This window comes from Gekko japonicus, unplaced genomic scaffold (genome assembly GCF_001447785.1).
Source record: "Gekko japonicus isolate JY-2015 unplaced genomic scaffold, Gekko_japonicus_V1.1 scaffold923, whole genome shotgun sequence".
NCBI lineage: Eukaryota > Metazoa > Chordata > Lepidosauria > Squamata > Gekkonidae > Gekko > Gekko japonicus.
In genome coordinates, this window is record NW_015171530.1 from 339,817 (window position 1) to 351,814 (window position 11,998).

At 45.9% G+C, this 11,998-nt stretch overlaps 1 protein-coding gene across 1 annotated transcript in view; it reads right to left on the bottom strand.

Annotated features, from left to right (window-relative positions):
- Positions 1-2,028: 2,028 nt before the first annotated feature.
- Positions 2,029-11,998, bottom strand: part of MAZ (MYC-associated zinc finger protein (purine-binding transcription factor)) — a 16,628-nt gene continuing 6,658 nt past the window's right edge. The window contains exons 3-7 of the mRNA XM_015419526.1: positions 9,406-10,193; positions 5,611-5,674; positions 5,164-5,335; positions 3,224-3,431; positions 2,029-2,100 (exon numbers count right to left, since the gene is read on the bottom strand). Coding sequence (XP_015275012.1) covers positions 3,244-3,431; positions 5,164-5,335; positions 5,611-5,674; positions 9,406-10,193 — 1,212 coding nt within the window. The 3' untranslated portion in view covers positions 2,029-2,100; positions 3,224-3,243. The remainder of the gene's footprint in view (positions 2,101-3,223; positions 3,432-5,163; positions 5,336-5,610; positions 5,675-9,405; positions 10,194-11,998) is intronic.

Genomic DNA, 11,998 nt, shown 5'->3' on the forward strand with positions numbered 1-11,998 from the left:
TAAAACTTCACGTCAGCAAGCCACAAGTCCAGCCAGTATCCAAGGTCCGAAGAGCCCCGGCACCCAGCACCCAGCACCGCTCCCCCGGGATTGCTGAGAAGCGCAGCCAGGAGAGGAATGCAACCAGTTAGAAGACACCACACCGGGTTGGGGAAGACCCCGTGGTGGGACTGCAGCATGTGGGAACAGAGGGGATCCCAGGCTGAGCAGAGGGAGGGGGATGCTGTCTGCCCAGCTGAGGGGGGGGGGGTTCTGCAACAGCCGGTGTTTTGGGGGGAATCCAGAGTCCTCAGTCTTTCCCCCCTCCAGGAGAAAATTATATAAAATCTCTCCCTTCCAGCTTCTCATCAATTATTTATAACCTATCCCTGCTGCTGCAAGGGGTGGAGGGGGGGGGAAGCACCCACAAATTAACCCTTTGCCAGCCATAGTACAGTTCCAGGGCCGTGTTTGCCAATCTTGAATGGAACCCCACAGGCCCTCCCAAATGCCCAGCCATCAGGCGACAATTGCTCCTCCGCCCTTCAAGAAGAGTTAAATGCACCAACAATCAAAGAGAGAAAGAAAACCCCTTGGGAAATCACAGGAAACGTTTTGGGAAATCCACTTAAGAGCTGAGATTTGTGACCTGGTGCCAGATCCATTAGACATTTTAAATAGGCATTACAGTCCCAATGAGCAGATTCTGGTAGTGTGGGAGGTGGGCCGTGCGAGAGAGCTCAGGAAATGCAACACTCTCCCTCTACACCCCAAATGACAGAAAAAACAGTTTGACAATAAACAAGACAAGAGTATGCGGGTACTTTTCCTTCAATGTTTTTACTAAAATCTTTTGCTGTGGAGACACAGATCCAGAAAGAAGGGTGCACAGAAGAGGGAAGGAAATCGGGGGTTGAGGAAGGGGGCAGGGGGAGAGGATAGATGGATGCGGCTTCATTACATTTTATGTTAACAAAAACAAAAAAAGAAACACAAAAGAGGTTTATTTTAAATGTCAGGGGATTCGTTTATATATATCATACAAAAAAGCGAGAGACTCTAACCCCAAACTGGGGGGCTGCATGCAACAAGGAAGGTTATTTGGGGGAGGGGTACCAACGCTTGGTGGGCTGACACGCTTGGAACACGAATCACAAGATAAGCCGAGGAAACGGAGCATTAAAACAGACACCACGGAAGAATGAGGTGCTGGGCAGGGAAGGAAGGCCAGAGCAGCTCCTCAGCAGGGGGAATTGAGGGCACCGTGCACGGAGGCCCTCCTCTGCCCCATCCCACCACAGCCTCTCCTGTCACCCCAGATGGGGGCTCCAGGGACCCAGCAAACCCCTCAGTCCTGACTCCCATCCCACGTCTAGCCCTGTGGGCTCCCCAAGCTCTGTCAACCCCTCCACCTGTGCCCCATCAAACCTACTCTCAGCTCCCCTCCAGCTGCAACGCTGCCCCACAACTGTGGCCCACAGCGACCCCAGCCTTGAACCCTCCACTTTCTATGCCTGACCTGAGCTTGCCGGGTCCTTTTGTCCCACACACTCACTCATTTTTGTGTAGTCTGGGGGCTTACAGGGGGCGCTGCTGGAATGGGCAAGAGACTGATGGTGACAGAGACAGTAGCATTTAGGCCAAGGACAGGGGAGGGTGCACGGATTTTGGGGGCTTTTGTGGGGGCTAAAAGTTTAAGGGTGCTGCTAGAGCAGGGGAGTCAGTAAATCAGGCTGCTCTCTGGATGTGCACAAAGCCCTTCCATGACCCTCAGAACAAGGCGCCCGCTGAACAAGAGAGGCTGTGTCAGCTGGACAGGTGCTTTCCCAGCCCCATTATTCTATGCGCACAGGCAGGGGAGAGAGCGAATGAAACCACCATTAAATCAGACACCCAAATATGGCCACTGCATATCCATCTGGGCTTGGAGGCTCCAGCTGCCAGTGAGGGAGAGGGATGGGGCTGGGAGGGTCGACTCCTGCCTCCCCACTCCCACAAATCACCAGGGCTGCGTGGGGAGGGCTTGGCTCACAACCGAGGCTCCCTCCATGGGCAGCACCGTGACGGCAGCAGGAGGTGGGGCCGAGACGGCTGCCGCGAGGGGGCAGACCTCACCCGTACCTGTGGGGGAAGAAAGACGCACAAGGTCAAGTGGTTGGTCACTCTCAGGACCCGCTATGTTTCTTAACCTGGCTTCCTTCCTATCACCCTCCCGTTTTAAAGTGCAGCGCTAAGGTAGAGGGTTCATGTAGCGAAGAACAGATGCAGCTGCCCCTTCCTTTACCGCAAGCAGAATTCTGGAGAGGTGGCAATATATCCCCTAAATAAAAAGCATTTTTGTTTTCCCGTGGCCTACAGGGGAGTGCCTTCCCTGAAATGAGAGACAACACTCAGCATCATCCGAGGTCCATACAAGAATCAACTGGCCTGGCCTGCACTAACTCGACATTTTTGAGGCCCTCTACTGAAGGCAATATAGGAGCAGGACTTAAGTACTGCAAGGCCTTAACTTTATGAAAGTGAGCAGTAATTGCTGCTACAGTCCATGACAGAAGGTTAAGTGATCAGGTTAGTTCCCCCAGGGGACTACATTTACTGTAGCTTTCCAGAAGAGTGGTGCAGAACGTAGCCCAACATATGGAATACATCCACAGCAGTGAATGGGACTGGAAAATCTGCCATCACACCCGATGAGCATCTAAAGCTAATGCATCCACTGGCTGGTATCCTGTGATCATCACTATCCTCTCAAACTGCAGAGTAAGAAGTGTGGTTTGGTTCGAGTCAAATTCTGTAAAAACTGAAAGGAACTAGAACTAATCTCAAGATAATTCTGGTGTCTCCAGTATTACTTGATGTTTCTTGCAATGGTTGAGACAAAATACTTCTCTGTTACACACTGAAAAATAACAGGATCCTCTCAAATCCAATTTCCAGACAATGAATTTTTCACAAGATTAGAGACTCAAATCCTCAGGATGCCAAGTTCAGCATCAGATTTTAGGTTCCAACCTTATGGAAGGAAGCTGCAAAAGATTTCCTGATCACTGGGCAAATACTTGCAAACTGGCAGACAACTGCAATATACAAGCACTCAAACACTGGCAGAGGGATGTTAATTTATGATGCAGCCGCCCCAGGGGAGCTGGGGTTCACCCTTCTCCCACCTAAAAGGCAAGGACACCCTATGGGACAGATGGGCCTCCCCTCCCCATTCCCCAGGACAGAAGGAAGCGGCTCTTGCCTGGTGGCCCGGCCAGCGTTTCACCGCAGCGGTTGGCCCTCAGTGGCCGCGGCCCCTTCTCCTGCGTGCGTCTGCAGATGCCCGTTGAGCTGAGCCGGGGTCTTGCAGTGCACGCCACACAGCTTGCAAAGGAAACGCTCCAGCCGCGGGGCGGCCAGTCCGTGGTCCTTGACCGCGTGGACCCTGAGGTAGGCCGCTGTGGTGAACCCTACGGGAGGGGGAGAAGGACAAAAACCAGCCAGGTCAGTGTCCGGCCTACTGAAAGCGTACCCCAGTGTCCTGTAATGTTTGGCTGTGCCTCACCCTGGAGGCGGCTGCGTCTCAGCACCTAGTGTGGATCCAGTGTGACAGGCACCCCTAAGGGTAACTTCTTCATCCCAGAGGTGTCTGCGTCTTTGTACCAAGTAATCTATCCCTGTATGAACAGCTAGCCCCGCCCTAGGGGCAGCTGCATCTGGGCACTGTATAAATCTGTGGTAGGAACTTAAGTCTCTTTAACACAAAATATCAGAACTTCAATCTTAGATCAGAAACATCAAGAGGAAAAGATCTCCCCCACTCATACCAGAACTACTAATTTCTCAGCTACATGTAATTCACTACAAGCTACTTCAAAACCATAATGGGATTTCAGGAAGTGATTAGTAACAGATCGATTCCTTTTGATTCAGAGAATCCAGATATCTACTTAGGTTACTAGTGTAATTTTTAATATGAGTAAATGGATTATGTACATTATCTAGCTAAATAATCCAAAAATTAGTACAGAGGACAAGCACAGCTAAAATCAAAAGATTCATAAGGCCCTGTTACTTCTGACTTTCCCCAGCTAATCTGTGCATTGTCCAGCCAGTTTTGATTAATGTTCACTAAATCTTGTGTCAGATAAATAAAACTGAAATAGGCGCAGCTAACACTCCACAGCCTGTTTGTATCTTTCACTTATAGAACATTTAAGCCATTTAAGCTTCTGAGAAGATGGAATTAACAAGATGCTTGGACAAGTAACAAGAAGGGGGGCATTATGAGCTAGTGAAAACAGCCAAGCAATTTGTTTTATTGTTCGTCTGTTGTGAAAATGGGCAACCTGAACAATAGCTTTATAAATAAGAGCATAATGATGTTGTTTGTTATCAAGAAGTTTCTTCTGGCCAATTAAATAGATGGCTTCACCTGCAATCTTTTTGCTTAATACTCACAGAGAGCGAGTTGTAAAAGGATTTTAGATTTCTTTCAAACCCAGCTTGTTTCTTCTAAAGCAAGACTGCACAACTCATGACCCACCAGCTGAATGCAGCCCTCTGGTCATACACTGTAACCCGCTACAGAACAGCAACCCCCTGCCCCCTCCTTATTTTTGGAGCCCCAGGCCGGCAGCAAAAAACAAGAAGTTTAAGGAGGCTCTGGTGGGTCACCATACATGGCTGATAGGCTGTGTTGAGGTGCATGAGTCACAAGTTGCATAAATCTCTTGCTAAAATGAGGGAAAGCAATGGGAAAATTAGGCACGTTTGGTTCAATCTGAGAGTGAGATATTTGGGAAGAGAAAGAAAACAGACTATTCACCGGCAATGCTCCCTCTAAGCTATGGAGTCTTGTGAGCAAAAATTCTACTTTGTGAGCTACCGGCATTAAAGTTATGAGTGAGCAATTTGGCTACGGCACAGATTAGTTTGCTCTGGAGCCATCCTTCCTGAGCTAAGACAAATATGTGAGTTGGAGGCTAAAAAACTGTGAGCTAGCTCACACTGACTCAGCTTAGAGGGAACCCCGTTCACCGGAATGGATTAGCAAGCCTGACTTTTGTTCTCAGCGGGACTAATAAAGGAAGAAACTTTGTTTTACTACCTGAAAATACCAATTTTGACTGCTAGTGCTCTTCAAATGCAGATGATGCATTTTTCTCTGATTCCCTTCCCTACGGTGGCCTGCCCCCTTACCTTTGTTGCACAGTTCACACACATGATTCGGCCCTTGGCTGTGTACTTTCATGTGGTCCGTGATGTAGGCAGAGCTCAGCATCTTTCCACACACATGACACGGCACCTTCTCCTCGTGACGGACTGTGTGAGCACGCAGCCGATCCTTGGTGGCAAAGGCTGCTTCACATCTCTGTTGAAACAGGGGCAAAGGAACAGTGATGATCATGGGGGAATGAATGGCTACTCCAGGGGCCAGCTTTCCCGAGGCAACTAGAGGCTATGGCACCAGCTTGAGGCCAAGGTTCCCTTTCAACACAGCATACCTGAACTTTGCTCCCACTTGCAATAAAAATCAGCCACCACCTCCGCCCCTCCTCCACTTTATCATGGAAGTGAGTTCTTGGGTAACCACAATCTATTGAATAAGGGTGTCCATACAGCAGTACTCTCAATGGGAGAAGATACCTCACATTTGAAGGGCCTCTCTGTTGAGTGGACTTGCCGCACATGGCTATTCAAATGGTCCGGCCTGTAGAACAGAAGGAAAAATGCAAGTCAGCCATCTGATCTTGGCTTTTTATTTCCCAATACAAAACCTTACCTCTAACCAACCCTTCACCAACCTCTCCCTCTCAATCTCAGACTAATCTAGTGGAATATTAATCTTACACCATCCTTATGAAAACAAATTAAGCATTCTGCTACAAGCAAATCTGAAAGTTTGTGCTCAGAAAGCAATATATGAAACACTATGTTGCAGCCTTTATGGCATCTTGGAACTAGGACTGCCACTTTAATCACTTATACACACATTTACCACTTTACTGGCAGAGCTCCAGTGCCTTTAACAGCAACAGGTACTGAAAATGTGCAGCCTTCCCCATATCTACACTGATGACAACAGCACTTCTTGAATATATCATTCAGACACAGTAAGAACCAGCCATTGAATAGTAACCACCTCAGGGCTCCTTACTCTTGCTATTACTTATTTCAGAACATGCATTAGAGGTACACTGATACAAATTTAGGTGGGGTAGATTAGACATTTATGGAGACTCTTAAGTGCTTGCACGATGGCTATGGGGGCATTTGGACACTCAAGGTTGATTAATTAGTCATAGCTGAGATGTAGGCGAGTACTAGAAAATAATTTTAAGGTAAGAAAAAAGTCTAAGGAAAAAGGAAGAAGGTAACTCCCTAATAGTCAGGATTCCATTTGAAGGTAGAAAAGGAGTCCTAGGAGCTAGACAACATTACCAAGTGTTTATGAGGATTAAAAAAATGCATTGTTAAAAATTCTGAATGGCTCAACTTGATTTTGAAATTATTTAAGTATTTGCATCCTGCCTTTCCCCAGGGATTCAAAGCAGCTTTTTAATAGGTAATCTGCCTTCGGGCACTTTCTAAATTTGCCTTCGCATCCAACCAGCTTTTTTGTGGGTGAAGAGGTCCCTTCAATGCCAAAAAAGGGCTATGCTAGGAATCAGGGGATCTGCATGTTCAAAAGCCATGTGGGAAGGGGGTTCTAGATAGGAGGGAAACCTGGCAGAATTAAGTGAAAAAGTTGGCTGGGTCACCAGTTGTCCTATTGATTAGAATTTATAAAATTTCTTGTCTTCATGATCAGCAGTCTCTGCTAAGTTTTTAACAAAGAGTGAAAAGAACCCATTGTCAGATGCTGTCTTCTACAGCTATTTCTTCCTTCCCATCGCTCACATTTATGCTGTGACACCACCAATATTCACTTAATTTTTTTGTAACAGATAAATCCTCAAATTGCATATAGAAGTATCTTACTTAAAAAGCTAACTCTTTGGCTTCTTCACTGTTGCAAGTCAAAGGCCTGAAAACAAAATTACAGCCTTTACTGGCTTTGAAACCAGGAAGTACTCAATAATTTTATAGAAACAAACACAATCTGTTTATTTCTTCTCATTTGTGTAAAGAGCTGCTGATCTGGGTACATTGCTGCATTCTCTAAGGGCTCATAGGAAAACCTAAAAATCATGGGGCAAGTGCTGACTAATCAATTTCCTTGGCTTTCACAGCCATATATTCAAGTACTTCCTAAAGCATGAGGCTGTAGTCAGTATCCTGCCTACTCCATATAATGAATGTTCATGCAGAATTTGGTCCTAATGCTGACAGCCAAACTACCTGTCAGTTTTTTGAGGTAAGTTCACAGAGAAGTGTTAACATAAAAACAGCTTCTGCTAAAGGCTCAGAAACCCAAAGGGAAAAATCATGGTCTCAACAGGCCATTTTGGTCAGGTTGTGGTTATTTTAGTGCCCTAACAGCCCACTCCTGTGACTTCTGCATTCCCTCTGCCCATTAGCTATCTAATCATGATTTCCCTGGCCTCTCCTCCTTTCAGTTGGCAATGTACTCTGCATGTTCCTGCTTAAAATTCCATGTTCTTCAAAAACCTAACTCCAATAAGCAGATCTATGGGAAATTATTCAAATTATTATGTAGTCAGTTATTATTTTCAGTTTGCTTCTTTATGGTTCATCTGATGTCGCATAAGACTTAATTTGTTGCAGAATGTCTTATCCAGTGTTTTTAAAGCTATTTTTTCAATCACTTTTTACTGTGGAGATGTTGGAAATATGGGAACAATGTCTAACAAATAAGGAACTTGGGGAATAGGAAGACAGGATGCCTGCTATCAATGGACAGAATATGAATAAATAATCCCTTCCAATATCTAAGGTTTGGTTATCCCAGAATTTGCCAAAACACTGCAAATTATTTGAACTCTTAAAAAGTGTTATGCAAAATAATATGCAAATATTTACCAACTTCATAATAAATACAAGATTTTGGTATTCCTGGTGAAAAGTACACATTCCTGCCTTTTGCATTTGTTTCAAGGCAAACAGCAGCTGTGTACATTTACTGTATTCACAGTTGTTATCAGCCTCTTACAACTATCTTCTCTTGTGATCTATGTTCTAAATTGTGGGGTTTCCACTGTTTAGTCCCTGTGTGGAAGATGTTCAAGATTGATTTATTATTTTGTGGTTCTCACATTTATTCAGTTTTGCGCTTGTATTTAGTATCTTAGAATGCAAAATATTTTCCAAATAACTGAACCTCCACTCTCAGTACACAGACAAATATTTCTAGGCTGGATGACAGCGTAGTGTCATAACGCCATCAATAAATTGGCCTATGAAGGTTTAGTTTTCATAGTGTGGGTTTTCCCTCCCACAAATTGACCTCATTTTTATTGTTTGTTCCAAGTACAGGAAGTCACATTATATGGACTTTCCTGGACTGTGGGGAATTGCACATAAAAAAAAAGAACCCCAGTCTTCTCTGTTTTAGGTAACTTACCATCTCAAGAAGACTTCTAGCTTTATTGCTGACATGCTAGTTCTGCTTATGCAGGGAGCAATATTCAACCATGCACTTCATGTGTGAAGTGACATAATTCACGAAGGACTTACCCTGTGCTATTCCTGGTGCTGAGATAGCTAATATTAATGTCTGGAATATGCCATGAAACTATAGGCATATCTGTGTAGTCTTGGCCCTTTCCCACTAATTTTCTGCTACCCTCTTAAACGGCTTCTCTGAGACTTCATATTTTTCTTTCTCAGATCTGCCAGGATGCATTTATCCCAGCAGGAAACCGTCAGTAACAAGTACAATCTTAAAGCAGCCAAAAAAATAAATAAATGAAAACCCTACCGATTTTTTTCAATTGTGTTTCAACATAACTACTTGTGTGATAGGGAAGCTCTCTGGTGAGGCTTGTACAGTGTCAAATTAAAATTACTCAGTGACCACACCCAAAAAGAGATTTGCTTTCGCACGTCTGTATCCCATTCTTGCATATCCGTTCGTTCAGCTGGAACATGTGCAGAAGAACTCAGAGAAAGCTGCTGCTAATAATGGAAGCAGAAACTAGATTTCCTATGCTGCCTTTACCAAGAGTGTCAAAGATAGGCCAGTGTTCCTTACAAACCCCTTAAAGAACCAAAACCTTGGAGCAAACAAAGCAGTCAAGGGTAATGGAGAAGCTGAGAGCGCAGCAGGCTTTATCTGGTGTACAGATTTCCTATGCTTGGTTAATGGGAAAATCTAGTCTTTCCTCTTTGTTTTTGTGCCCCAATAGCCCAACCTGCTCAGTATGTGGTCTGCAATCATTTATCTTTTCTCTTCACAAAAAGTCAACCTCCAACTTAGATAAGCCCTGAAATAATCCCCATTTGAATTGTCTCCTCCCAGCACCCTTTACTCTCTCATACCGTGAGAAACTCTTCCCACAGTGGCTGCAGATGTACGGCTTGTGCACAGCACCATCATGTGAACGAACGTGATAGCTCATGCGGTCCTTCCGTTTGAACCGCTGCTGGCAGACAGGACACTGATAGGGCTTCTCATCTGAGTGTGACAGCTTATGCCGATTGAGGTGATAGACGTCCCGGAAGGCTTTCCCACACATCTCGCACGCATGGTTCTTCCGGATGCGTTTGCCTGATGCTGTAGTGGTCACCAGCCCTGCGCCTGACCCTGTTGTGTTCCCTGCCTCAGCAGGGGCAGGAGTTGCTGGGGTTGTCCCACCGATGGCCGACACACTAAGCAAGCTGAGGGGAACCATAGTGGGCATCTTCATGGTCGTAGGTCCAGCACGGGAAGCCTTGGCCCCCGTGTGAATAGCTTCATGGCGCCGCAGGTTGTAGCCATTTTTGAACTCTTTAGCACACAGGGAGCAGATGTAGGGGCCTTTGCTCTTCGGCTTCTTCTGAGCCTCACCTTGCTGTGGTGTGGCAGGAGCTGCCTGGGGAGTTGGGGCTTGGGTGGTTTGCGTGGTTGGTGCTACCTGACCCCCACCACCTTCAGAGGCTGAAGGCTGCTGCTGTTTCAGGGCAGCTGTGTCTACTGTGGAGGCAGCTGGTGCAGAAGCTGTGGCGGCAGCAACTACAGCTGCAGCTGCTGCTGTTTCCTGGGCAGCAGCCAAAACAGGCAGGAGGTCCACTTGGAGGGACTCAGCAGGGGTGGCTGACTGTTGGGGAGGGGCTGCTGTGGCGGCAGTCTGAATAGAAAGAAAAAAGATTGTGTAATTGATTAAGACAGTGATGAACATCCAATCCTGAACTGCTGCAGTGGATGCATAAATCAGGAGAGGGAACTGGGCTGGGCTAGCCGATTCCCATTTCAAATGGGGTTGGCATTAACTTATTAAAACAGTCTAACATCAACCAAGAAATACGCCTAAGGAAGCCTGGATTAATCACTATGCGACATATACTATACTACACAGTTGCTCTCAATCAAACCTGGGTTCTTAGTGCAATATTATCTGATTGTGCCCATGTGTGGCATCTTCTCATTTCGCTCTCAGAACGCAGCTTCACTATAGCCAAGCCTCTGGTTGATTTTTATTACCATACAGGGCAGGATTACAGGGCACATCCCAGGTCTATGAAATTTACTGGCAACCTTCCGTGTGCAATAAGTAAAACTAGCAGGCATGCCCACAGACTATGCAAGCAGAGGAGGGAATGAAATGGCTCATCTCCCAGGGCATGATCTGAAGCAGGGGATACAGCAAAGCAGACTAGGAGACCATCTCAGAATCCCCTTATAAAAGAACACAAGAAGAGCCCTGCTGGATCAGACCAGTGGTCCATTTAGTCCAGCAACCTGTCTCACATAGTCACCAACCAGTTACTCTGGAGGACCAACAACAGAGCCTATGGCCTTCTCTTGATGTTTCCTCCTGGCACTGGCAGTCAGTGGTTTATACCTCTTGTAGAAGAATGAATAAAAGTAATTATAGAGATTAGAAGCCTAATGGCTGAATGGCCCTAAATACTACCCTGCTCCTGCCTTCCAAAGCACTTGTCCATTTAACTGTAGAGCACTTGCTTCATTCAGAGCTGTGTTGATCAGTGGCGTTATGCTTAGAGGATGGAAATAAAGGAAAAGAATCACTCCACTCTTATTGTTTGGCTGAGCTCCAAGAGTCCAACAGAGAACAGACTATCCCACAATGCTCTTTGGGACAGTTCTGTCTCCAAGGAGCTCCTCTTGGCTGAGCTTTCAGTTGCTGACAGTGTGCACACTCACTTGTATAAATATAATGGGTAAGCATGTGGATTCAGAGGGCAAAACTGCTGGTATACCTGAGCACTGTAGGGGAGGATGAGTACACGTGCATGAATATCAGTGTCCATGTGTTTATCCTGGATTTGTGATAAGAATATGAACACATGGCTTAGTTGGAGACCGTTACTTGAAAACATGCTGGAGGTGGAGTTCAAGCAGAAGTATTAGCTAGAAGGACTTACCAACTCCAGTGAACAGTTAAGTCACATCTTATGAGTAAAAAGAATTGAGAATTTACATGGATGCCCTTTATGCTGCAACAGATCTGGATATCCCTCACTGAATAAAGAAACATCTGAGCTGGCCCAAGATCACTCAGTGAGATTCACAGTTAAATAGGATTTATTTATTTTATTTCATTTATTCCCTGCCTCTCTCCTCCAAAGCGGCTTACATTGTTCTCTCCTCCTTTTTATCCTCACAACCAGGGGTCATTTCGTAGAAAAAGAGATGCAGGAGCTCATTAGCATAACTCATTGGCATAACTTATCTGCATATGACACACCCCGTGACATCACCGGAAGTGTGTCAGAAGGCAACACCCACCACTCAGGCGCCACTGGACTGTTTTGGATTGCTCGCTATTGGGGGGGGGCATGCAGATCTGTCCTCACAGAAGAGGGAGAGCTTGTACCTGAATAAAATTTGGTCTTAAAGGTGCCACTGGACTGTTTTGGATTGCTAGCTATTGGGGGGGGGGGGGCGTGCGGGTCGGTTCTCTCTGGGGAG